This window comes from Larus michahellis, unplaced genomic scaffold (genome assembly GCF_964199755.1).
Source record: "Larus michahellis unplaced genomic scaffold, bLarMic1.1 SCAFFOLD_275, whole genome shotgun sequence".
NCBI lineage: Eukaryota > Metazoa > Chordata > Aves > Charadriiformes > Laridae > Larus > Larus michahellis.
Window position 1 is genome coordinate 79,950 of NW_027436023.1, and position 27,319 is coordinate 107,268.

General features: G+C 35.7%; 1 protein-coding gene across 8 annotated transcripts in view; it reads right to left on the reverse strand.

Moving 5' to 3' along the window:
• Positions 1 to 221: 221 nt before the first annotated feature.
• SHPRH (SNF2 histone linker PHD RING helicase) overlaps positions 222 to 27,319 on the reverse strand; it is a 53,073-nt gene continuing 25,975 nt past the window's right edge. For 6 of the 8 annotated variants that reach the window (XM_074571520.1, XM_074571516.1, XM_074571521.1 and 3 more), the window contains 16 exons: positions 26,445 to 26,533; positions 24,601 to 24,693; positions 23,342 to 23,449; positions 22,245 to 22,387; positions 18,723 to 18,896; positions 18,329 to 18,391; positions 16,616 to 16,841; positions 13,455 to 13,598; positions 12,039 to 12,140; positions 11,152 to 11,223; positions 9,190 to 9,378; positions 5,743 to 5,835; positions 5,089 to 5,175; positions 4,444 to 4,622; positions 2,220 to 2,300; positions 222 to 964 (listed from right to left, as the gene is read on the reverse strand). In XM_074571520.1, coding sequence (XP_074427621.1) covers positions 868 to 964; positions 2,220 to 2,300; positions 4,444 to 4,622; positions 5,089 to 5,175; positions 5,743 to 5,835; positions 9,190 to 9,378; positions 11,152 to 11,223; positions 12,039 to 12,140; positions 13,455 to 13,598; positions 16,616 to 16,841; positions 18,329 to 18,391; positions 18,723 to 18,896; positions 22,245 to 22,387; positions 23,342 to 23,449; positions 24,601 to 24,693; positions 26,445 to 26,533 — 1,940 coding nt within the window. In that variant the 3' untranslated portion in view covers positions 222 to 867. Of the gene's footprint in view, positions 965 to 2,219; positions 2,301 to 4,443; positions 4,623 to 5,088; positions 5,176 to 5,742; positions 5,836 to 9,189; positions 9,379 to 11,151; positions 11,224 to 12,038; positions 12,141 to 13,454; positions 13,612 to 16,615; positions 16,842 to 18,328; positions 18,392 to 18,722; positions 18,897 to 22,244; positions 22,388 to 23,341; positions 23,450 to 24,600; positions 24,694 to 26,444; positions 26,534 to 27,319 lie in introns of those variants that run through there. The other 2 variants (XM_074571523.1, XM_074571524.1) reach the window with 2 other exon arrangements.

The window sequence follows — 27,319 nt, forward strand, 5'->3', positions numbered from 1 at the left end:
TAGACAACAAAAAATCAGGGTGAGAAAAATGTACACGAGCACCAAATTATTATAAAGTGATCTGCAGCTTAACCAATTAATTTTTCAAAAATTCTGTAATGAATGCATTACCTTTTTTTTTTCTTTTTTAAACAAAGTGCTAAATTAGTCATGGCTTCAAGAATAAGTGGAAACATGTACAGTAAGTTCAAGTATTTAACTGATTGCCAGACCAACACACATACAAAAAGCATAATTTAATTATCATTATTTTGCAGTAAGCAAGCATTAACAATGAAACTTTTAACTGTCACAAGTCTTTATGAATATCTAAAAGCCTAATACAAATATCCAAATTATTAGTAAATATTATTCATTTAAAGTGTTACCAATAAGACGTTCAATAACTCTGCATTAAATACTAACAAGCCCTTTCTAGAAGAATATTAATTTACAGTCATTCTTTCTAACAATTCTTTGTACAGTAAAAAAAATTAGATTTGTGTTTCTCTGCTTCCCTTTCCCACCCAACCACCCACATAGTTTTGCTCAGACTGAGCTACTAGCCAATCAAACCTGATGGTAAAAGTCCTCTCAACCAAGGGTCCAAGATCTCAGTTTTAGCATCCAGGTCAAATGCTCTTTGGGAATAAAATCCACGTTTTTGTATAATGTGCAAAGTGCAAATTTCCTCCAGTGCTATCGTAAGTGTGTGCTGCAAAGAATTTCACCACAGACTAAAACAGTAACAATTAAGACTTTGATTTCCAATAACTTTGTTACATACAAATGGTAGATGATGGTTACAGGATGACAGATCAAGTGGATTATATACCAGTGCTTTTTAGGTCAGGTACTTTCTGATTTCATTAGGCCAAACCAGTGTTTTCACTCAAGTTCTTCAGTTTCCTCTGTAAAAAGGTCAGCCAAATCTGCCACTGTCAGAACTGAGGCTTCTGACTGTTTCATGGAAGAGCTCGTATGGCTGTGGGGAAAAATTGCATGCAGACATCAGAGAAGGAATCAACTTAAGTAACAAGCTGTATGCACTGAAGACAGACCACACGGTTCAGAGTCCAGTAACTGTTCAGCTTTGAAGCTCAGTAGGAAAACACACTTTCCGTCAGGAGAAATACATACACTCATCAGCTACTTCTCTTGCACATTCCGAGTAAGACACAAAGTCCATCTACTGTCCCTAACGGTGGGCAACACCAAACACTGCAGAGGCAGCAGAACATGGGATAATCCGCTTTGCCCTCTTAACATTTAAGGGATTGGCTTCAGCTTCCACGCATAAGGTTTGATATCACTTTCAAAACTTTAGCCCTCATTGGATCATTCAGCCACTGTATATTTATCGGAATTTTATATGCAAAAGTAGCGCTACTTCATAGATATGGAAACTGATTAAGTCATTTTTTCAAAGCTAAAGCTGAAACCTTCCATAACTACAGCCAAAGATATACATGAAAAATTTTAGTCTCATAATTTGTAACAGCCAAAAAAAAGGAAAAATAACTAATTTTCTCAAACTAAGGCCTCCTAGATTTGTTATGTGTATACAATATAGTTAAAGAGGTACAAACCTCTTATACTTTTTGCATAGAAAAGTGTAAATACCACTTTTGTTCCACTCCCAGTCTGTTATTGCTTATAAATTTTGAAAAGAAAAACTTTTTTCAAAAAAAAAACCAAACCCAACACAGTGAAAACTGCTTTCTGTGTCTACACACCAGACTGACTTATGAGCTAGCGTCTGGAAAACTCTTGCATTGACTGCAAAACCAACCAGTGTAACACAGAACTGACAGACTAGGTTTGTAGAATTTAAAAACAATGAAAGAATTAGAGCTTATAACATATGTGTTACTCCAGTGGCAGGTTTAGTGTTACTCAATTAACTGCAATGCTTTTATGCTAATGGCAATAGGTAAACTGAAGAGATAAATCATAACACATAATTTATTAATTAATTGGGCTTTTATGAAATAAAATATACAAAATGTAACCACAATACTCTCCAGAGAACTAAAATACCTTAAGCCTCAAGTTACTGGAACCTGGTGAAAATCTCAATTTTTCAACATTTAAAATTTTATTTGTCAATCAAAACAATTGGAAAAACAGTTGAAGTTTATATTTAAGATATGCATACCTAACTGTAATAGAAGTCTGGTTGAGAACGACCTTTTAATTTTCAGTGCAATAATGACGTTTTAGAAAAATTCAACACATACCTTCTATCTACAGTTTTCAGCATAGTCTGCATTCTCTCTTCTATTGTTGCTTTTATCAGGAATCTATGAACGATGGTAGATCTGATCGTGTTTAAAAAAGAAAACAAGACCAGAAGTGAGCAGAAGTTATGCTGTTACTGTCAAAGTTCAAGACCGCATTTTTGTCTCATGCTAATTATTGTAATAATGCTGAAAAAAACGCCTCAGTATTTTAAGAAAGAAGCCTTACAAGGTGATTAACAATTTCCACTGACATTTAAACATGCTTAGTGCCTCCCAGAGCGTACACTTCTACTTGGCTGGGTCACACACTAAATGAAGAAAAGCTGTATTAACTGAAATCCTAAAGCAGATGCTGGGCAAAGTTCTGCTTTCTGTGTCCCTACTATAAACAAACAGTCCTCGAGAGCCTAGCCTGTCCTTTAAAGAAATTACTTTGGCCTGCTGATTCTATACAATGTTTATACTGCATTGTCACAAGTCAGTCCAAGAGACAGAGCTCAGAGTGATGGATAATTAAAGCTCATTCCCAGAATTTTAACAACATTGTTTTTTCAAGGTGGCATAATACTATAATTAAAAAAAAAATAAAAATCAGTAATTGTAGTCAGTAAACATGAAACTGTAAGCACCAGTAAAACATAAAACCCAAAACGTCAATAAACATAAAACGAGAACTCCATTTATGAAATAAGATTTCAAAAACAAAAGCTGTAATAAAAAAAGAAATATCAGGCACAAGAAAGTGAAATTGAAAAGAGTCAGCTCCAAAGATAAAAATGAAAAATCACTCCAGGCTCCCCAGTATAAACAATTTTCAAGATATGAACCCTTGAAAGTGCTTGGATGGCTTTCAGATCTTAAGTTGAAACTTTGGCAGGTAACATTACACAGAGGAATTCTGGGGGAATACTTTGTGATTCATAGGCAAAGGTCTACTCAAAGAAAGACGAGTAAATAAGAACTCAACTGAACTGCTAATAGTTGCACCAGTGAAACTAAACAGAGTATTCCCTTATGCTCACTGTACTTGAGCACAGCCCTTTTTTCAAATAAGCCTTGCTGAAGTCTTACTCTTAAGTAGTACAGCACACATTCTTGCTGGTTTTATTGCAAGGTTTTTACCAGACCTTTTATGCCAGCATCATGTAAAATTATAATGCAGGCTGTTGCAATCAATTTTTCTTATGCCCTCACAGTTAATTCAAAATCTTTACCATCATACCCAAATATCCACCTGTTCATAAACATTCTTTCACATGCATGCTCATTCATGCCCTCTCGCTTTACCACCATTTCCAGAACACAAAGACCACTATTATTCTAGAATACCATTCCAGAATTAATGCCTACTATTTTTCTTCTTCGTGTACAGGGTTTTGGGTTTTTTGGTTTTTTTTTTTTTTTTAAATAATTTTTTCAAGTGACATGAAACCTAAGGAAAAACATATACATCTTATCTGTTCAGGACAAACTTTCCAAAACCTTTAGGTGCTCGGTGCTAACCATGTAAAATCTACAACACTGGAAGAAACAAAAGATATGCAAATCCATTAATGTCTTCGAAAATATCTAGACAGGAGTGAGGGCAGAACTGTGACTTAAAAACAAAAAAAAGTGTTCTAAAAAGTGTGTACTATAAATTTCTTTTGGGGGAGGAGGGAAGAAAATAAAACGAACCACAAACCCAAAAACTCCTCCAAAACTCCCCAACAACTTACGCAGCTCCACATCCACAGCTGGGAATGACCAACTAGGAGGAGTCTCTCAAGGAAACTAGGAAGGGCCATGCCTAAACTTAGCCACATATGACACAAATGGTGAGTTGCTCAGACCTGCAAAGCTAAGACATTTCTGGACATGCTTGCAAGCAGAATTTTGAAGTTAAAAACAGCACACATAAAATACAGAGCAGCTCAAGAAGGTTTTTCAGGATTTTGGACTCAAGTGCTTACACTTTTCCTAAATGCAGTTTGCTTCTGCATCTTACCCCTATAGAACAAAAGAACTGCCTAAAATACACATTGTGTATTTTCAGCAAACTTTTTTTTTTTTTTAGTTTTAATCTTTCTGACCCTTACATGTTCATCTTCAAAAATAGAATTTCCATGAATACACTCATCTCCAAAACTGAGAAGTTTGGTGAACTAGATTTATTCTGATTACAGTATGCAGTTCTATTCTGGACCATATCTAAACCACTCAACGCCAGTTTAACTCTTACTTTGTTTGGCCAATACGATGTACTCTGCCAATAGCCTGTAGCTCATGTGCAGGATTCAGAATAGGTTCCACAAGCAGAACGTGAGTCGCTTCGATGATGTTTAGTCCATTGGAACCAGTGTGAAGAGGAAGCAGCAAAATATTGATGTTGGGATCGTATTTAAATGCAGAGAGATTTTCCTAAAAGGGAAACATCACAGCAGTGTGACAAAAGTTCCTCAATAAAGAGCATGGGGGACATATCTATATTTTAAAGAAATTATAGCAACTACTACAGGCCCCAGAGTGACAACCTTGCAGCCTGACTCATCCAAGACCTATCAGCCTAAAACAGCTACTCGACAGATATCAGGAAGGCAAGAACTTCTTACAACGCTGATCAGCATGTCTCATCCTTAACATCCATGCCAACACTTCTTTCTCAAAAGTGAATGTACCATTTATCTCCAAAGGCTTTAAGTTGTCGCTCTTTGTGATTATGATTTTTAGAATTAATTTAGAGTTAGAGATCAAGGCTTCTGCCAAACAAATTTGCTGCTCTTTCAATTTCTCAAGTGAAGCAATGAAGTAAAAGGACCAAATTAACTTCTATGAACTGTAATTTGCCCCACTCAAAATAATTTTAAGAAAAATACCCTTTATGTACCTGAAATTTACTAATTCCATTGATCTGAGAAAAAATCATGTTGTTGTCATACAAAGCTTTTGAAATTATGTCCAACACATCTTGCCACTGTAAAAAAGAAACAAAACAAAACCACACGAGACAATAAAAGTAACTCAACATCCCAAACAGCAATGACAACTAAAATATACTAATTAACTTCCCTAAGAAAGAGTAGATAAAAAGGCCTTTCAAAATACTAGTGTTTGCAATTTAAAAAAACAGAAAAAAGAAAAAGAAAGAAGTATTTGTGTGCCAGGAACCTAATCTTTCATAAAACTAAATAAGAAACATTATTAAAAAGATCAGCTTGAATAAAAGAAATTGGTAGCTATCACAAAACCAATTTTACAATGTATCAAAACTACCTGGACATTCCATTTAAAAATACTTAGAATTAATGCTCCCATATAAATCTAAGTGTTTGCCCTTTAAAGAAACAAGCTTTTACATCTGTTGACTACAGCCATTGTTCATGTCCCAGTTACACGAATTGCCCTACAAATTCTCAAAACAATCAAGTGGCTGTACAGAGTGAGTCAACATTTTGGTAGCCAAACTAATTCCTGAAACTAGCATGACTGCTTTAAACTCACACACGTACACAAAGAAAAGACAGAAAATAGTGATTAATACCGTTGAGAAAACTAAGGACTTAGCCCCTGGATCTTTAAATTGAATTCTCTTCAGTGTTCGGACCACAGCTTCCACTTTGGTGGAGTGACTTCCCTTTGAAAAAATCAAAGAACGGTATTAGTAAGATAGGATATTAAACAACTCCTTCTGTACTCGTTTTATTAAATAATGTTCTATTAGGACTTCTACGTATCTTACACAAATTAAAAATTAGCAACCTGAAGGAAGGGCAGGTTAGGTAGCACTGAACTGCTCTTACACCTCCCGTATAATGCACTGCCACGGGACAAGCCATGTGCTACAGCGTGGGCAGCGCGTGTCAGAATGAAGTGCTACACAGATACACCAACCTAGTTCTGCATGAGGCAGAATGGGCAGCCCAAGCAGTGCAGTTGCACCAAACACGCCAGTTCGGCCTCCTGAAGTTTAACTTAGTGGCACGATCTTTAAAGAAATCTTCCAAATACACATTTAAGTTTCCCTCCCTTCAATATCCTGAAAACTGGCAATGGAAAACCTACCTGAACGCTATTTCTGTTGCTTTTCTTTCTCACTCTGAAAACACCACTTACACTCAGTACTATGAAGCTTGTTAATTATATTTAAAATAATAAGAAATCAGTAAATATAATCAAATTAATTCTCAAAGGATTGCGTGCTGCAATGAAAACTTCTTCATATTCTGCATTCAGAAATATTTCAGCGCATAATGAATCCAATACTACATTCTACTTCTTGTCCACTTTGATTTCTGTACTCCTTCCTTTCCCCTGAAGTCAGGAAGGGGATTCCAAGAAACAGCTCTTTAGTATCTCCCTCTATTTCCTTTAGCGTGTACTTCATATTACAGCAATTTTACCTAATGTGTTTTTTTAAGAAGCCCTTACTTAGTTTCCTTGCTAGTTCTTACATGCATAGTAATTTCAAGCTGCACTAGATTCAGATGGACAAATATTGTTTTATTTCTGTCTGCACCTGTCTCTGAATTAACTATGTTGGCTTGCTACAATGACAGATCAAATTTACTGAAGTTATGCTGCTTGCGGAATTGGCGAAGAAGGATGTCAGCAAGTCTAAGCACAAGTTGGGAACCAATGCTGGGCTGCTTGGTCATTCAGATGTAATGCAGCTAAATGAATGCTCCAGAAATACATGTAGAAGATTTCCAGCAGACCAGAGAGGCTGCAATACGCAGTACCATTTTATTTCCCATGGTCTTCCATAGTGATTCCAACTCTGTATCATAGACATAGAAGTAAGCCAGCTTTTTTCACGACATCTCTGTTGTACCTGTACACTGTTTCCAAAAGTCAGACAATTAAAAATGCTTATGTCAGTAGGTGTTGTGATCTGCAAGGACGAATGACACATTTGCAGCCCAAAGGCAGCTGCCTGCCAATCATAACCACCTTCAGTTAGGACATACGAGACTACCTTTTGGTATTTCCTATACATGCCAGGGTCATTTATGTGCTTTTCAATGATGACAGCTCTTGCTAATCTGCTGTTTTCCTCAGAGACTTTTTTTTGGACCTTACCATAGGTCCTATTTTTCCCTGCCAAAAGAGATAGTAGCTTTAGCCACTGTTGTTGATCTTTCCACCCTTCAGACTTCCTGTGACTCAGGTGTTACTAATGTGACTTGGTACAGTATCAGAGAAACTATGGCATAGAAAGGAACAGGACAACATTCGAAGTGGTTACAATCTTTTTGCTTTAGTTTTTAAACAAGATAACTAAGTGTGCAAAGTTCTCTATCCCTCCACTTAACATTTTATTAGATAAATTGTATTAGACTTGTCATTGAACTAACAATTGACTAAAGCTTTGGTTCACAGCACACAAAAAAAATATTAAATTTTGTTCTCAATATTTATGGAGAGATGAAACTGATAGAAGTACCCTTGCTATTATGAGTTCTTGGTTTTCAGTCTGTCTTAAACAAAAGATATTACCCTACTTATTACCCATACACCTTGAGTTTGTCATCTTGTTGACTATCCAGATGAGTATTTATAAACAAATTAGCTAGTTCTAATTAAGTATGGAGCAGCACGCATTAGAATCAAAACTACTCTCTAACAAACAAATTCTGTCTCAAATGACAGGCTGGCAATACCCACTGCAATACTGACCAGACACTGGAAGCTTTTACAGAACCAAAACATGTGGGGATGCCAATAATCTCTCTCTCTCAATGCAAAATGCTCCCATTTACAGTAGTCCTTTTTCCATCTAAGGCATTAACTTAAGATGGCTAGTGCTGGTACAATAAAGAGCAAGATGTATGACACAACAGAAGAAAAAAGGGAAACAAAAAAAAAAAAGGAGAGAGGTACTGAATACTGAAAGATATCAGAGGGACTGAAAAAGTTCAGATGAAAATATGAAAGCTGATTAATCACACAATTTTCATATAGATACTGCAAGATATTGATCATAACCTCAGCATTCTATAGAAACCATAGTAAGTTAGTTATCCTTTGTTAACTGTCCTCAAAGGAACATGAGGTAGAATTTTTTTACCAATGCTGCTTGTTTTGATAGTACATACAATGAAGCTACAGTATAAGTTGTTAGTTTTTCATGAAATAAGAACAGCCTGGCTCAAGATGACATGTGAATTCACACAGAATTCATATTTTTGCTTTGCCTGAAGTTTTTGATGCAGAAATACTTCAAACACTACAAACCTTTACACGGGACAGTAGATGACCTGTTCCTTCTGTGTTTTATTTATGAAATTTAGTTATTTATTTTATTTTTTAATGTAATTTATGAAAACTATTTGAAATTTATTAGAAACAGGGTGATATCTCCAAATCCTGAGGAAATAATCTGTTAAAAAATATGTGTGAAGTGAGGTCCTAATAACTAGCACTTTAAAAATATAGCTTATTTACTCCCCCTGGTGCCACATGCTGTCAACTACTTCAAATCTAATGATTTGAGTTAGGAAGCATCTACTCATAAAAAGGAATTCCAGTTGTCCAGGGAGGCTGACCGAAGTAGTGTGAACATAGTAGCATTGACTTCAGTAGAGGCCAGCAACACCTGGGTACACCCACAAGGTTCAAGGAGCCTTGCACAGATACCATGGAACTCTTTGTCGGCACGTTTTGTTATTACTTTTAACTATACTAACCAGATTAATAGTATGATTAGTACAAAGAACAAAAAAAAAACTTTTACTTGACAGGAAAATGTGTATCCTTCCTTGGGGAAGGATGGAAAAGCATTGATTTCGCTGTAAGAGGCGCCTATATACATCATGTCCAATTCAAAAGAAAGAGAACTATATCTGTTATAAACGAAACCGATTGTAAAAGTGAACCTACATATAAAACTATATGGTAGATTTGTCTGCCTAAATCCAGTACGCAACAAGGCACAACAGATACTCACTGTTGAAAGTTTTGGCCAGGAAAATCACATAAAACAATGTACCTTTACAGGAATATCATCCTCCTGATTCGCAGTTTCTGCAGTGAAGACATACGATATTTCTTTATGAGATGTTGTCTGTCTGCAAATGGCACATTTAATGGAGCTCCGGCGGGTGCCAACACTGTACTGTTCTATGATGATAGCTATACACTCGTTACAAAAACAATGTCCACATGTCAGCACTGCCCACTACGCAGAGAATTAAGAAAAAAACAACACAACACAGTATCAGTTTCAGATCAATGCAAATGTAAACCAGTGTATTAATACATGATTACATAATAAATTACGTTTTCATAGAAACATGTCTTTATTTTCATGAAACTCATCAGATTAAAATTGAAGATTTTAGAATTTTCAGCACTCCAGCTGCTAAAAAGCATGGATTTCAAAGTTTTCCAGCACAGAAAGATTCACAGTCCATAGAAGTTCTCTACAGTTATTGTTAATTTTTTGCATTTTCCCAGTTTTAAACTTGAAGTAAGACATTACAGTGTTTCATCTCTATAAATAATGATTCCTAATGCATACGTTAAGTACACCAATTAAGTATTTACAACATTCAAAAAAAAATTACACAAATGTTTGTACTAGCCTTCTGTAAAAGTCTTATCTATATATTCATACAAGATCATACCTCAAACCAGGGCATTTAAAAGAGTCCTAAAGGAAGCGCTTTGACTTTTACATATTATTAAGTCCTAGACAACATCTCTGGATTTAAGAAGAAAAAAAAAGATTTTGAACAGAGAGTCTTAATCTTTTTTTGACAGAATACATTAGAAACAGAAGACGGCATTGCAGAAACTGTCTTTCCTTTGAGGACCTGGAACATCTACGTGTCAGCTGTGACTTTCCTTAACAGAGAAGTAATTTGTAAACCAATGTTTTTGCACATAGAAAAGAGTCTTACTCAGTACTAGTTTGTCCTATAGGCCATTCTAAAAGGGGAAAAAAAACCCAAACAAACCCAGTTTTCATGGGTCCAAGTAGCAGAGGAAATTGACTAAATGACCGATGATCAAGTGAAAGATCTTTTAGGCTTTGTAAGGTTCTTTCAATCATGCAGAAACAGGATGCAAAGCATTTTAATAGTTACTTGCAACATGACTGCTATTTTCTTTGCCGTGAGCGCGTCCAGCTCAGAGATGAAGCATTAGTTAACAGGGGAAACAACTGTTGTCTATAAAAACCTGTATCCCCCTTAGAAGAATGGGATAGAGGGGATTTTGGAAACGCAGCAGGACACTGATTCATGCTTACACATGTCTATAAAGCTAACACACCTTAAAATAGCTACTCTAAAAAAAAAAGAGCCAATTTAGTTTGACTATACAGGAGTCCTTTCATGTTTATACCTAATGCATGGCTAGTAAAGTATAAACTATGGCTTTGTACTTTATCATATATATCAATTTTGATTAAATCTCACTTAAACTTCAACTCCTGCAGTTCAGGACTTAAGTGGTGGGAAAAGAAATCCAGATTGTCAACCTTCATTCTATTGGGTTTTACTACTGTTTAAGTAGCTAATATCCATTTTTTAAAGACTCGAAGAAAAGAATACTATCAAATAAGATTACACTAAAACACAACAGTATACTACAGAAGCTTATCTACTTCTTTGTTCTATTGGTTTAAAAATGTCAAAGAAATTTTTCTGACAAAAGTATTAAAGCAAAACTTCTGACTTATAAAACAATCAGCAACACACATTCTTGGAACACTTCTGTCAAAACACTTGAGCATTGATGTCAACAGCTAAAGGCAGTAGAGGTGCTTGCATCTGAGCAAGACGTTATTTCAGGGGAGAGGCTGGTTGGTATGTTATAGGAAAGGGCTTATTTCTCTTGTTTTGAGATAATGTTCATTTAAAATCAGATGTCAAAAATTTTAAATATAACTGAGTAAGACCTAGATAAAGACATTCTAGAACCAAAACCTGCTGACTAAATATCTTACCTGTTTTCCCAGTTGACGTGCACAGATTGGACATGGTTCTGGGTTAACTCCCCCAGTCGTTTTATCCTGAGACTAAAAAAAAAAAAGAAGAAAACTTTGTGTTTCAACAAATAAAAAGTTATTCTCTATTTAAAAAAAATGAATGGAAAAAATGAATAACCAAGTCCTTAAAAAAATGTTTTAATTCATGAATAAGTAAGTCTATCTTGAGGAGTTTAAAAAATTTGTCATTTACAGTAAGTAGGAGGAGCCCTGTTCATCCTGCAGCCCTTCAGACAGCATCTGCATCTCTACTACAGCTTTGAAAAATCCTAGTAAAATACAAGCTTCATATAAGAAGCTCCTCATATTTTCTATCAGCTTTATGTTGTTGTAAAACCACTTAAATATAATTAATCATGCTTAACTATATTTACTTAAGCATAATTGGACTTACTTGAATATTATGATTAAAATAGTGTAACATACATGGGGTTTGTCTGTTGATGATCCCCACCTCCCCCCGCCCCAGACCTGCTTGTCATTCTGTTTAAGAAGGTAAGCTCTTTGTAAAATAGCAAGGGTATGTGGAGAGGTACATAATTCTACAAGGCTTCTACTAAACATAACCTAGCTAGTTCTAATGAAAGTTTTAACCATCTAAAACTAGTTTGTAGTTTTATACCTGTGTAATTAAGCAAATAGCCAAAATATATAATGTAATAAATAACTTTATGACTATGCAGTAACACAAAGAACACCACACTGTATTTCAACATGTAATGAATCTTTACAGAAAAAATATTTTCTTTAAAATATAAATTTTAGGTAACAATAATGGTATGTTTCTTCTACTAGGTAAATAGAATACATCACTTTGTTAAAGACCAAGGCACAGTAAACCTTACTTTCTCCAGATTAGTGAGATACAGAAGTTGTCCTAATTTCTTTTGAAGCTGTGATTTGGCAACTGCCTTGTCATTCAGAAGTTTCACTCGATTTTGCTCTACCTATGGAAACAGTATTGAACACATATTAAAAAAAAAAAAAGAAAAAATAGTTAAATTTTACAATAAGGCTCAAGTTCATTTTTTGGCAAAATTCAACTGAATAATTTACCGGGGACAGATAGAAGAACAGCTCATTCTGTAAATTTAAGACGCGCTGCTCCCCAATTAAAAATGATTATCTATTCCTTTCCTGTACCCAGTATGAACGCAGTACTGTGAATAGGCTGAGACTCAGGAGGTATACAAACTTGTTCTTTGTTGTTTTATTTGCATCATTAGTTCTTTCCAGAGACAAAACCAATTTAAAATAAATTAATTTTTTAAAAAATTCTTTGAAATTTCATTCGATTTATCACTTATCTTCTTACAGCCAAATAGATCCTAGACTCTACTGCTAGTTCCAAAAACAATGTGTAAGAAAAAAAATTATTTTCTTTATAATTCTTAGAAGACTTTTCATTTTACCTATACAAAGATAGAAACGTCAAGCTGACTCCTTTTTAGATTAGTTACAGTTGGTAGCAGTGTAGTTATTAATACTGCAGAAGAGGCAAGCACTCCAAGGATGAAGGGCAAAGTAATGGGTGTGTCTTTTACTGTTGCAAATACATACATCTGTCTTACACTTTGTTAAACGTTTGTTAAGCAAAGCGCTCCATTTTAAAAACTGCTTTAATACACAAATAAGATATCCATTTCCCTACAGAAAGAAAAGAAGCACTTTTATGTAACACTGAATCTCACTGAAAAAAGCACAAAATGTTTCTATTGAAAACATATTTCTATAGGTGAAAAAAAAATTAAGATGTTAAATCAATCCAGCATTTCCTCTACGTTCATGAACTGAAAGTGTCTCAGGCATAGCTCAGAAATTCCAAGATACTGAAAAAAGATTTGTCTTAGGTTTTCACTGTTGTTTTTTAGGTCCTTGTGGGAAGTAGCAGTATGGGAGAGAAATCAGGTCAACTTAATTTTTCCACCAGCTTGGAAAACTAGGCAATTGCAGAGAAAGGTCCCAGAGCCATTCACCTGCTGCTGGAAGGGCAGCAGTCTGTTGGAAACATGCCACTCACAGTCAGAAGGCTGACAAAAATCTATCAAAATAAGAGTTACAAGCTCAAAAAGGCCCATACACTGAATGTATAAATACGTTACAACTTTTTACTCCACAAAGGCTTTCTGAAATGGAAACAGAGGCATATTATAGACCTTATAGACACAGATCTAGACACAGATTTTATTTTGTAGGAGGTGGGTTCTTTCAGAAAAAAAAAAAAAAAAAATCAAACATTTCTTTCCTGCCAAGTACTTTACCTCATGTGGTTCTATGATGTGGAGAACTGGTGGATTTGGTTTTGGCTCATCAGGATGGCGCACTCTCAGCCGTTCTGTAGCCATTGCCAGTTCATCAATAGCAGACACGTGATCCCTCAGTACCATCCAATATTCATGAAGTAACTGTAAGAAAAGCCTAAAAAATTAGTAGCAGAACTGAGCTGAGTTCCCTTTATATGACTGCCATACAATATATTATGTGAAAATCTTTTTGGAGTAAGGGATAATATTTCTTCACAGTAATTCAGCCACAACAAGTTACAAAGGACAACAAACAGTATAGAGATCATCTTGCCTGCTTTCTTTTCCAGTCTCTCTTTATGAGCAACCATAAATAGCTGTCTCTCATTTCTTCTACAACTATTGCTGTTACAATAAATAATGCAACTAAAAGTTCAGAAACAAAATGCCTTGCAAGACTAAACAAACGCTGAATAAAATAAGGAAAAATGATTAATCAGTTTTAAACAGCTAGCTATTTTAGTACTAAGACTGCTTCTTAAAGATGAAGCATATTTTAAAGAATTGTTAACAGTTTGAGTAGTCTTGATAAACGCACAGATGAGCACAAGGTGACGATAACACCAGATTCAGTTCTCCCAAGAAAAAGTAAATTCTGGCTTTCTACAAAAGAAATAATGTATACTATATACATATATATACACACTGGAAGTATACATACTGGAGGTATGCTATACATATAAACTGACAGTACAGTAAAATACTTCTTCCCAAGCTTTCCACTATTTACACATTTTATAAAAAAAAAAATATCTTCAGGGACCTTACAAAATTCTAAGACCTTTTGCAAATGCCTAAAATTACTATTTGTTGATTTCTGATTTTTCAATTGTAAAGATATTTCTAAACATTCAGTTCCTGAGGAATGTGCTGGTTGGTTGTTTGGAGTTTTTCTTTTAGCTCAAGAAAGACTACTGAAGCATTTGTTTTGAGCTATGCCTAGATTACAAACATAAAGTTACTGTGTATTAAACCTGGCACACAGGGCGAAGACAGAGAATGGATGAAAGCAGCTTACTCCCTCAAAACTAAAGAAACTAAACTAAAACTAGGGAGAAACTAAGCTAAAATTACTTTTTCTTAAAAAAAAAAAAAAGGCATGAATAAGGCAAATTAGTAAGGCTCTTGGTTGCCAGTCTGAAAGATAATTCAAGTAACATCAGCAGTAACTAAAGTTTCCTTTTTGTGATATTAATAATTGCACTGCCACCTGATGCTTTCTCAGAAATCCTAGGACTGCCTTGAAGCAGGCACATCATACAATTTCTTCACTAAACTTGCACAAAAGTTCTTCAGTTAGTATCTCTAGTGGAAAAGCCTGGCTGTTACTTTTCCTATCTCCTCCAAGTCAGAGTTTGTGCACATTAAGCATTTGATTGAATTGCACAAAGCTTCCTCTATTTGAAAAACGCTATTAAAAAAAGTCTGTGTGACTAAAACAAACAACAACAAAAAATCTTCTCACTTTTGTTTTCAGAGAATTTATCATTTCATTAAGGTTAACCACAAATTGTGCTTCCTTTTATGTTAATAAATATGGTAGTTTGAGGTGGGGTGTAAAAGGCCAGTTTCTGGTCATTAATGCAAGCTTGTTTTAGATTTAAGGGTTATTTTACAGACCATCATCCCTGTAGCTCAATGTAGATCAGAGTAGTATGGACAACTGAATCAGTATTTCCATATCACGACAAATGGAATCATAATGGCACTGTTTTCATTCTCGTTGCCATAATAGTCCCACCTTTTGTTTCTTAAGGTAAAAGAACATGAGAAGACTGCGTTCCCTTCTTGCAGCAGAAAATCCCCAACACATAGCAATGCCTTGGTAACAGGTTACCTTATGTCCTCCTCTTCTTGTGAACTGCTACAAGCCGAGGACATAAAATAATGAAGCATGAGAAGAGCTAGGGTCATTATTCTCCAGTCAGCATTTTGGTACCATAAGAGAGTGATCTGACTCTGCGAGAGCAGCACAAATGTATTAGGTGTTTAATAACTTCAACTATCAGATAACTAAATGCTGGCTGAGATGTCATTTTGTTTAAAAAGGTTTTGCACTGTGCTACACTGTAACCTTTTTTTTTTAAATTTTTTTTTTTTTTAAAGCAGCTCCAGATTAAGTCTTACTCCTAAGCAGCGCTACCAATTTAAGGAAAGTAGGTGATCAGTAACCAAGTTTGCTGAAAACCAGAGCCAGACTGAATTCCATTAGTTAATCTAAGATACATAAAGTAAATTACTTTCTAGAGTATGTTCTCTTCTTCTGTGGACTAAAGCTAATAACAAATGTTTAAATTCTTGGATACTTCTGCAAGAAGCATCTTTGCTTTTTCAAAACTTCCTAGTAAAAAGCAAAAGGAGCAGGAATTTGTTCTGATGTCAGACCACATTAAAAAAAAAAAAGTATACAAAAGCACCAGTAAACCTGAAACTAGCGTACCGAGTGTGTTCTACTGAAGCTGAAGTCTGTGTTAATTTAAAATGAGAAGGAGAAGCATTCAAGAGAAAACACTTCTGATTACACCTAAGCTATAAGACAGGATGAGACCCTTGTATGCAACAGCTCTTCTCCCTTCTCCATCACTGGTATGTATTCACTGCAAGGAAGCACAGGCACACAAGGATGCATGAAGAAAGCTACAGGATACTACTGTAGTTCTCTCTGATCCAAACAACAGGAGACTAATTATTTCAAGTTACATCGTGTAGCAAACAAGATGCAGGAAAAAGTAATAGTGAAGGGACATCTGTAGCTAGCACAAGACTGAAGGTAAACTGAATTACAGAACGGAGCAACATTTGATTTGCTAAGTTTTGCTACATTCTAATTTAACTAAAAAGGTGAACACATTTAATTATATCTGTATACTGCCTTAACAGATGCAATTACATTGCTTACTAATTTGTTTAATAGCCAGTGTAGCTTTTAGAAACTTTTAAATGATATATAAGCCATTTAAAAATCAAATCCTGTAATAAGAACTGTGAAAAAGCTTTGTGTAGGCAAACCTTAATTTCAGGAATACAACTTAGATTTGTTCATGTTCAGCCTAATTTTTTTTTTAATATTACATTAAATGGACTACACAACTCCTTTGTCACCGTCTCATTTACTGTACCTTATATTCCTTTTTCCATGCTTCAAAGAGTTCCAGAAATATGCTGCCTTCTTCAGTTAGTTTAACATCCATTCGGTGAGCTTTGGCAAAGGAGAGAATAGCTTTCAAGGCACGTTCAGTTTCACTGGTTGCCCACAGTCCTCTGCTTGTGGTGGGCAAACGGTCGTCAACGAGCCCCTCTTCATCTTCTATCATCTCCTCAAATATTGCCATTTGGCCTTTAACACTTAAAAACAAACCCAACACAACTCTTACCACTGATTTTATACTTCCACATCCATTTCTACTTATTCATCATGTATTTCAGCCTTCATAGAATCATAGGGTTGGAAGGGACCTCTGGAGATCATCTAGTCCAACCCCCCTGCCAGAGCAGGGTCACCCAGAGCAGGTTACACAGGAACACGTCCAGGTGGGTTTTGAATGTCTCCAGAGACAGAGACTCCACCACCTCTCTGGGCAGCCTGTTCCAGTGCTCTGCCACCCTCAGGGTAAAGAAGCTCCTCCTCATGTTTAGGTGTAACTTCCTATGTTCAAGTTTGTGCCCATTGGCACATTTGGCACATTGTGCCATTGTGCCCTTCTAATATTTGATTAAAGGACAAAGCAAACCAAACAAATACAAACAGCTGTTTTATTACTTGATATCCCAAAAGCTTGCTTTGAGCACAGTGGCCTCAGTACCAGCAAGGAAATCACTGTACAGGCCATGTTGTCAGCTCAAAATCAATAGTTTTTGTAAAGGCTTATGCATCTTAATTATCTTTCAGTAGTTATTAATGACTAATGTCACATTCTTCAAAAAAAATTGCAATTCTGACTTCTTAAATCAGCAAGAGTTGCAGTTAAGCTCAGGTGCAAAATCTGCTGTGTACTGCACCATTTAAGAACACTACAGTTTTCCAGTTCCTTCCTTGGCAAACAACGCTAATTCAGAAGCACGCTCCGTTTCCTAAAGATTCCAATCATTAGGTAACAGAGCTCCCACTGATAACGACTGTTCAGTGTTTGTTCAAGTTGACTGTTCAGTGTTTGTTCAAATTGACTGTTCAGTGTTTGTTCAAATTGACTGTTCAATTCAGTGACCTCAAGATTTTTTAATCCAATTTTGATATTGTGAGGGATAGGAGAGATAAAAGTCAAAGAGAAAGCATGCAGAGGGCTGTAATCTATGCATCTCAGTACTGTAAGGATGTATACTTCTCTCGCACCACATGCTGGTGCAACCCTTCCTCCAGCTCACAGCTGCACTCGTGTCTGCAATCTCCTCTCTCATTGTGGCTTTAGTCAAATTTGGTTACTTTATGAATTACACAGAATTAAAAAAAATTAATCAGTGAATGAGTATGGTATTATACCATTTGCAACTGGATTGCAAATAGATGTTTGCACAAACAGGAATATGCATTTAATTAGCAGACTGGTACTTATAGACTCAGTTTCTGAACACCTCAACACTTCATTTCAAATGTATGGTCATATTACAGCAGCTTGAGAAAAAGTAGCATGTACTTGTACCTCGCACACAACTTTTTCAAATGGAATTTACATAGAAAATTAAACTTGACTAATAAAGTTGCTATCGAAGCCTCTAACAAGAAGTTGCTGTAATTTGTTCACACAGTTATTTCAGAAAATTTAAAGTAGAAAATATAAAACAACCAAAGTTTCACTTTTTTTAATAGCGAGAAGTTTATAAAGCTATGAACTTACGTCTGAGAAAAGAGCTTCGACTCGTATTCTGTGAACAACTCATCAGCCTTACAAAAGACACAGCTGCAATACAGAAAATTGAAAACAGCAGCATTCAGAATTTCATCAGAAATCAAAGGAATTCCTGTTATTCCCTATCAACATATAAAAACACATGAAGTCCTTAAAAAAAACAACAACTAAGCAGTCTTATGTACACTTGATGTAATAACTGACAGGAAAAGATTTTATAAGAATAAAACCAAAGTAAGGTCATGACTCTAACAAATGGATCTGTGATATCTGTGTACATAGAAATCCTGAGTACAGAATAAGGACTTTCATCTCTTCTTATTTCAAATGAAGGAAAATTTAATAATACACCTCTAAAGTATTTTTTATTTGCACGACATACTTGTTGAGTGGAAGTCTAACAGGTCGCAAATGGCAGATAGTGGCAGCCTCAATAACCTGCTTAGAGGGAGGGCCTTCTAAGTTTTTCACTGCTTCTCTCACAATCTTCTGGAACTTCTTCACTTCCTCCAGCTGGGTTGTGAGCAGGTATTGAAGGCCTCTGCAGTCACGGAATCTGATTTAAAGAAAGAGGGAACTAATTGCACACTGAGCCACCAAATCCAAACTTAACTCAGTATTTTGAAGTAGAAGAGAAATAGCTAAATAGCAATATAGAACAATATATGAAGTTCACATCATAAGCAAATGCTTATTACTACATGTAATGCTGTTAGAAATCATTCCGTTGTATCCCCTGAGATGGTGCCTCGTATTTGTAAAGACTCTTTCCAAGACTTCAGAGATGCAACCAAATATTAGTAGTCACCACTAACCTGCAACATTCTGATCCCCAACACAAATCTACTAAAGGTAAACAACTGCACATACTTACAGTCTTTTTAGCCCACAAACTGGTTTTCAATGCTCCTGTGCAATTCACAGCAGACACATGCATCCATTACAAAAATACACTGCATTTTGCAAGTCAGCTTTCAAAGTTAAAATTATTAAATGGACACAACAGTAAACTATTTTCCTAAAACCAGCTGTCTGTCTTGGTTGGAGTAGGAATACAAACACCAGTTAAGTACTTCCCATACTGTCTTTTTCCTGTTAGCAGAGGTCTCTTGCTGAGAATGCACCACTCATGCAAGGTCTGGCATTCATATACAAGACAGTGTATTACAAGACTGTGGTTCTACCCCATATGGAAAGTTTGATCCAAAGCATCTCTTTCTCAAGTGTGGAGAGAAAAGCACAGGTTTAACAACACTACTAAAATCTGGCATTTAAAATTACTTACTTAAGCTATATGTATTATTTTAAAATAAAGTATACAAGTTTGCCTAAGTAAGTAGTCTGAAAATAAATGTAAATTTCAATTACAAGTCTGTTGTTAATATTATCAATTGCCAAATATTCCAGATTTATTAAAGTCTCCCACACTATAACCCTGGATTAATAACACCTCTCATAATGAGCTAGAGATTAGCACTTGTTGTTTCCACCACTAACTAGTAACACTTCATAAGACACGGCTTTTTAAGTTTTTATTGCATATGCTGAAATAAATTAAAAAGGAAATGTTTTATCCCGATTTTGTAAAAGAAACAATTGAGTTAGCTTTTCCAAAGTTACACATCCTGTAAGCAGCAACAGTTTAAAAAGATACTTCCTAAATAGCTAATTTCAACTGAGAAAAAAAAAAATCAATTTTTTTTCCCAGTATGACACGGGTAATGCACAGACATATGAGCTCAGCAATAACATTTATTTTGACCAGAATGAGATGCCATCATTCTTAAATCACTTGACTGTGAAACGTTTATATCACAGACTCAGAGACCGATTGAGGTTGGAAGGGACCTCTGAGGTTGTCTTGTCCAACCTCTCTTCTCAAGCAGGGTCACCTAGAGCTCGTTGTCCAGGACCACACCCAGACAGCTTTGAGTACCTCTGAGGATGGAGAGTCCACAGCCTCACTGGGCAACTTGTGCAAATGCTGAGTCACCCTCACAGTAATAGTGTTTCCTGATGTTCAGAGGGAACCTTCTGTGTTTCAGTTTGTGCCCATTGTCTCTGGCCCTGTCACTGAGTGCCACTGAAGAGAGCCTGGCTCCATCTTTTTTGCATCCTCCCTTTACATATTTATATACATTGAGAAGACACACCCCCCTCCTGCCCTCCCCTGCCCCCAAACTGCTCAACAGTCCCAGCTCTCTCAGCTTCCTGGAGAGATGCTCCAGTCCCTTCATCAGCTTCTTGGCCCTTTGTTGGACTCTCTCCAGCATGCCCATCTCTCTCTTGTACTGGAGAGCCCAGAATTGGACACAGAGTTACTCCAGGTGTGGCCTCACCAGCACTGAGTAAATGGAAAAGGTCACCTCCCTCAACCTGATGGCAATACTTTTTCTAATGCAAGCCAGGATACCATTGTCCCCCTGAGGCAATGAAGGCTGGCTATAGATGGTTCATGGTCAAGGTGTCCACCAGAACCCCTAAGGTCCTTTTCTGCAGCTGACCCAATGCCCATTTTGAACAGACAGAATCTCCTCCTTCCTTTGCAGCATAATTCTGAGTTTTGAAGAAAGAAGAAGTAAAGTTTTGTATCTTCATTTAGATTATTCAATGGAATTATGTTAAGTACAGAAAAGTAAGAGATATGCTTTCTTCCAGCTAGGGCAAGGAATTGCCACCTTTTGGGATCATGATAACAGAGTAGTTATACTGGAGGATATGTCTTTACATATTTAATTAAAATCTGTGCATATTTTAAGTATTTAAATTTATACAAATATATATATTTTATATACACATTAGATATTTATATACATATGCATTTACATACATCTATTTTTATATATAATAACAAATGTGTATTTAACTAAAACATGATTCAGAAAGATTATATTTAAAAGTGTAAGGATCGTTCATGTATCCGAGAAAACTGCCTGAAGTTAAACTGTGAGAGCACTCTCCTTCCTATGTCTCCCTTTTCTGTGATGAACTTACAGAACTGGAGCACAGAACGTACAAGAGGCGGCTGGGAGAAAAGGGTTTATTCAGCCTTAAAATAAGATCTCTCAGGGAAGACCTTATGGCTTTCTACATCTATCTAACTGGAAGATACTGAGACAAACTTTTCTCAAAGGTGCATTGTGAAAGGACAAGAGACAATGGACAGAAGATGCAACACAGGGAATATTAACTAGATAGAAGGATTTTTAATTTGAGGGTTTTTTCCAACAAATGGGTCAAATACTGGAACAGGCTTCACAGAGGCTATGAAGTCTCCCTCCTTGGAGATACCCTAAGCTCAACAGGACAAATCACTGTGAAACTTCATCGGGCTGAATCCCTGAGCATGGGCCTGGATCTATAAGCTGGGGGCTGGTCTAGGTGACCTCCAGATGTCCCTTCCAATCCATTATTCTGGAATTGCACAACAGCAATGGTGGTACTGTTGTCTCTAACATGAAACCAAACGAAAATTCTTTGCTCAGAAAAACAGCAATCCTGCTTTATGCTGTTACCCAAGGACTTTCTGATATTGTCTGTCTACTTTCCATTTAAGCAAGTCAGTTTCTCTTAGAAGTGATTCAATTTTAATGCAATAAACTTTGAATCTTTCTTGTTCAGCAGTTGCATGAGTACAGAACACTGTAAAACCACAGAAGATAATGCAAAGGGACATTTAAAAGAATGCTTGTCTAGAAAAAAAAACCCTGTAATTCTCCTGCTTTTCTTTCCAATTCTTCTATCTCGTTACAATTTTTGGGGGACTGTTTTTGAAACTTAATTGCAGCCCAGATGATCTAAAGCAAAAATGCGTGCTATTTAATTGCAACTGTTAGCACAAACCGGTAAGAGGATTTGAGCAGACTTAACTGCATTCATTAGCCTATTTTAGCTATTCCCTTACTTCTCTGCCATGGAGAATTTATTAGTCTGCTGTTTGTAGTTGCTGGTTATTTCATTTTGCACACGTTGAACAAGCTCTTCATCGATGGCATACTGTATTGCTGTCTGGATGACATCCAACCACCAAGGAGAACCTGAATGTATCTGTATGCAAAAGAACAGATTTATCCATGAACATTCAACAACCAACCAATTTACTCATTGCAGCAAAGGGTTATGAGGGGTCTTTAGGCCACACTCAAACAGAGACTGGTACATTCCTGGAAAGTGGAAGATGAGAGTATGCTTTAAAAATATCTCCTTTTCTGTTTAAGTGAATACATGATCAAGAAATTTTCTACATTTCCATCTACTCCACACCCTCAAATTGCTTCAGTAGAGTTAGATTCACCAAGGCCATCTATACAGTATCTCTATGTGGCTATTCTGTGATCTCAAAGTTTCTTCTTTATCACTCTCAAAAGCAGATGAAAGGATGGTTTAATCAGAGAAAGCAAGCTCTTGGTCAAATTAATAGAGCAATGCTGAAGTGACCTTATAATTTCCAAAAGGTGAAAGAAGATACAGAATTTTACTTCCTCATTTGTCATTTGTCCCCATTTCTTTATTATTATGCAAGTGATAAGCAGCATTTTAACTCAGCTGTTTATCACTTCATTAAGGATTTGCACCTTTCCATGAAATCTGAATTGTCACATTGACTAAATACAATTAAGCCTTAAGCACAATGACTAAGCACAACAGTTCCTTTGAAAGTAACTGAAATATCATCTGATACACCTACAGAAGTGTTTCAAGGCCAAAACCTACAACTTACTTACGTAACTTACAGGTAAAGCACGGTTAATATAGAAATCAAGCATGGTGTTAAACTTTACTAGAATCATCCCACCATGTACTTCTGGTTCTAGTCACCCAGTCATCAAGTGCTATGTGCCTTTATGCGGGGAACACAGAATATGTTTTGGGGCTGTGTCCAAATAGGCCTTCAGAGAACTGTTAGAGATAATAAACAGCTGGAGTTCTGGATAAACAGATGAAAATAATATTTTTAAAAAATCTCAAAATTCAGAGACCAAATATGTAAGAGGTACCTGCCTTTCTCTGGAGCTCCCGAATGGTCTGAAGAACTGGCTGTAATGCCTGATGGGCTTCTGCAACTTCTGCATTGGATTTACTCATATAATGCTGTCGAAGTTGTTCTGCCTGTACAGAAATGAGAGCTTAAATTACGCACAACTCGTCTTTATGAGGAATAATTGAAAATGCAAAGCCTCCCCAGCTACTATAATGTTTTAAAATGGTTAGCTGACTGCATGCTACCCACTTTCATTAGAAAACAATATTTAGCATTAATTTTTTCTCTAGAATCTAGCATTTATTAGTAAGCCCAAAAACATTTGAGAAGATAAAGTACTACAAAGATGCTAACTACGCAATTTTGCTTTTAGACAAGCCCAAACACCACAATAGGAATACACTGCATTACAAAAAGGAACTGGAATTAACTCATAGTTCTTACTTCTCTTTACTTTAGAATATATTGTGTTGAGTAAGTAAACAATGAAAAGATGCTAGAACAATCTGAGAACAGGACAATTTAACTTACTTACATATAAAATTTATCCATAAAATAAATATCTTTCACTATTACATTCTGATTTCACTAGATAACTTTATTTTGTGCATTTTAGGGTGAGTTTAACTCCCTCTTTTTGTTTGCTACTATCAAGCTAATTGTATTATTGTTACAGATGGAAGTCAGTTTACCAGGAGCAGGCAGGACTCAGGTATTTGGATGAGCTACTGCCAAAAGATAGCTATGAAAAACAATCTCTGCTTCACATTTATAAGCAAAATACAAATTTTCCAATCCTCCTCTTTACAATAATGTCAGGAGAAGGCGATATTAAAAAATTACTAGAGTTACAGGCCAATAAAAAAAGAGGGCAGTATTTCTATAAAGGCTGATAGAAACTTCTTAAAATATTTAAGAGAACAGTCTCATTAAAATAGAAAAAAGCTACCTATGCATAAAATTTGTGTAAAAATTATAAAATATCACAAGATATCCAAATAAGACGACAAATACTGATCACCATCACATAACTTCCAATAAACACACTCACAACATAACAGAGATCACCAAGCATTCAGAACAGCAGCATTTTACTGGACATTTCTGCTCCCATCTCACACACTAAACAACTCTTGATTTTACTAACCTGAAAAGAAATGTACGTAGTTAGCTTGAAAGCTATTTAACATTATTTCTTTAGTTACAGAATATATTCAAGAATAAAAAAATTAAAAGGTGCTTTTCAAAATGTATTTATATAAAAATGAACAATGTTTACCTCTTCTGCAAGTTGGCTATCACGTAAAGTTGGGGGAATTCCTGGGTGCTTTGCCAACAACAATTCCATCAAGTTGTGTGTAGAATGAAGTCTCTAAATACAGACAAAGTCAACAGCAATCATGAAAAAAATACATTGCAGCAACATCTGTGACACGAAAGCTTAAACAGCAATGAAAGCTTACAACAAGAAATTAGTATTAATTTAAAATTAGGGTTGGTTTTTTTCCTCTATTAATTTGGAAGCATCTTATAAAGAAAATAAACATTCTTTTCTTCATTTTACTGAGACAGGAAATGAAACATTAAAAGATCTTCTTCAACAACTCAAAACCAAATCAGCAGGAAAGTTTGATACCAAGTCATCAGATTCTGTCCTGTACTCACCCTCCTAATTAAAACAGCCCCTGACTATCATGGAAAACAACTACTTTATCTCAGAGCACAATCTTTTGTAAATACCTTTCAGAATATTATAAGGAGACAATACACTTATCTAAAGCAAAATAAAGTATATGGAAAAAAACAGCTCCCAAGAGCTTCAAACATTTTTCTTATTTTTCACTTTTCTGAAATTAAAGTTGACAGACTAAAACATGACCATTTGGTCTATGTTTAGGGAAAATAAACTTGATTGTCAGTGAGACAAGTCTATTCCTCCTCCCCAGGTTCACCCTACATATCCCAAACCAGACCCCTGATATTACACTGACTACATATCGCCCAAAAACTCATACTAGTAACTTTCACTATCATGAACTTGTGCCCTTCTCACCTCCTGGATTTACTTCACCTTTGCCCTGTTACTATCTTAGCCACTGAAGAGCACTGGCCAACAATGGTTTGCCATTATCTTAAAGAACTAAGCTTTTAAGTTGAGTTTTACTACACAGAGGCAATATTAGGCAGTGTACATTTTGAGAAAAAAATAAAAGCTTTATTGGATTCGTAATCCAGTGAAACAGCTTAATTAACAATGATCTTGTTATGAGTAGCTTAACAAGTTTATGCTATGCTGTACAGCTATGCTAAGTGAAAAATGCCCCTGGGAAGTCACAAAGGAGAAGGAAGGATCAAAAAGTACAATAGAGCCATCAGATGACCACACGCAAGATAATCAGAGAATAACTTAGTGAAGCAAGCAAAGTAAAGAAACAAACAACTGATCACTTCTTATGTATCTCTCTAACATTTTAAATATCTTGTTATGCTTACAGAATTTTGGTTAATTTAGAACTGGTGTTTATTGAAGAAATATAAAGATGTAAAGAACCACTGCTTTTTTTATCAGGAAAACAGATTCATATTTTTAATATAGTATTCAAAATATATTAATATATTTCCTGAAGAGAAAATTAACTTTGATTCTTTTTCACGTTTTGATGCCCTTTCAGAGAACACCTTCTGCAGTGCAACGATTTTATTATTCTCTATCATTTGGCATGGTAACATCATTCTCAATGCAAACCAAGCATCCTGTATTCATAGGATGTAATATGTGAGCACATTAATGCGAGCAGTCATGGTCATGTACACAAGTCTAGGAATTCAGCATGTTAAGTTTACTGCAGAACAGCAGGTGGAGATCATACACTGCTTCTGGGATATCAGGAAGACTTACAAGCAAAAGTTTTTAGAAAAACAGTAGCTTTTTTTTTTAAAAAAAAAAAGAAAGCAAATGTGAAGGTCACTGGACAGATTCCTATCTAAACATTATGATAGTGACAGTAGGCTGAAAGAGTCATTCAGCACATTGCTGGGAGGAAGAAAAGACTGACCTGTTAAATTAAATCTAAAGTATTCCAGTTCTTAACTATGTCTCTCTACATTTGAATGCTCACTCACTTGCAAGGAATCTGTTTTGAGCTTTTCTTTGTGCTCTTCAGATGATCGTAACACTTCTCTGTACAGCTCTGCAGCCAGTGCATATTCTCCTGAATTAAAAAGAATAACAAAAACATACATATATTGTGTTGGTAAAATATACAAACAGCCACAACTGGCCATCACTTGTTACACACTAAGATGTTTTCAGAGAGGCTATTTAATACCTGCTTGTCTTCAGGCAAATCTTCCCTATTCATTCCCTGCCCCACCCCCACCCCCACCCCCCAAAAAGACTGGTAAAAGAGTATTCTATTTTACAAAGACTAAAGCAGTTTCCAAATTAAATATCTTTTGTGACTGCAAGTTCTGTAGACTTCTTGATCTTAAAATATGTATTCACAGTTGCATAAGTCCAAAAAAATCTCACATGTTGCACTAGAAAAAAAAAAAGGGTCATCTACAACTCACCGCAGTGATGTATTACTAAATTCACACTGCAAATACATTATTCACTCTTCCAGTGAAAACAATGAAAGTCGTGTCGTACTGCAGAAATGATTAAGTACATGCAGGGAGCGTAACTACTGATGTAAGCTGCTAACATCACAATCACTTCTCAGAAAATAGTTTATATACATTAAAAAAGAAAGACAAAATTGAAGTTGCATATGGAAAAGCAGCAAAAAGAAAAATCAATTTTTATTTTATTTTCTCAATCAACAGAAATTTACTTAACCAGTAATGGTCTTAGAAGACTCTTATACTTGGAGAACTACGGGGGCATGAAATGTATAAAAACAGATAGCAGAGTAAAACAAAAATACACTTCCAGAGATACAGGAAGATGAACAACCCTATTTCAACAAGATTTGTTGCTCCTTACATTGAAAGAG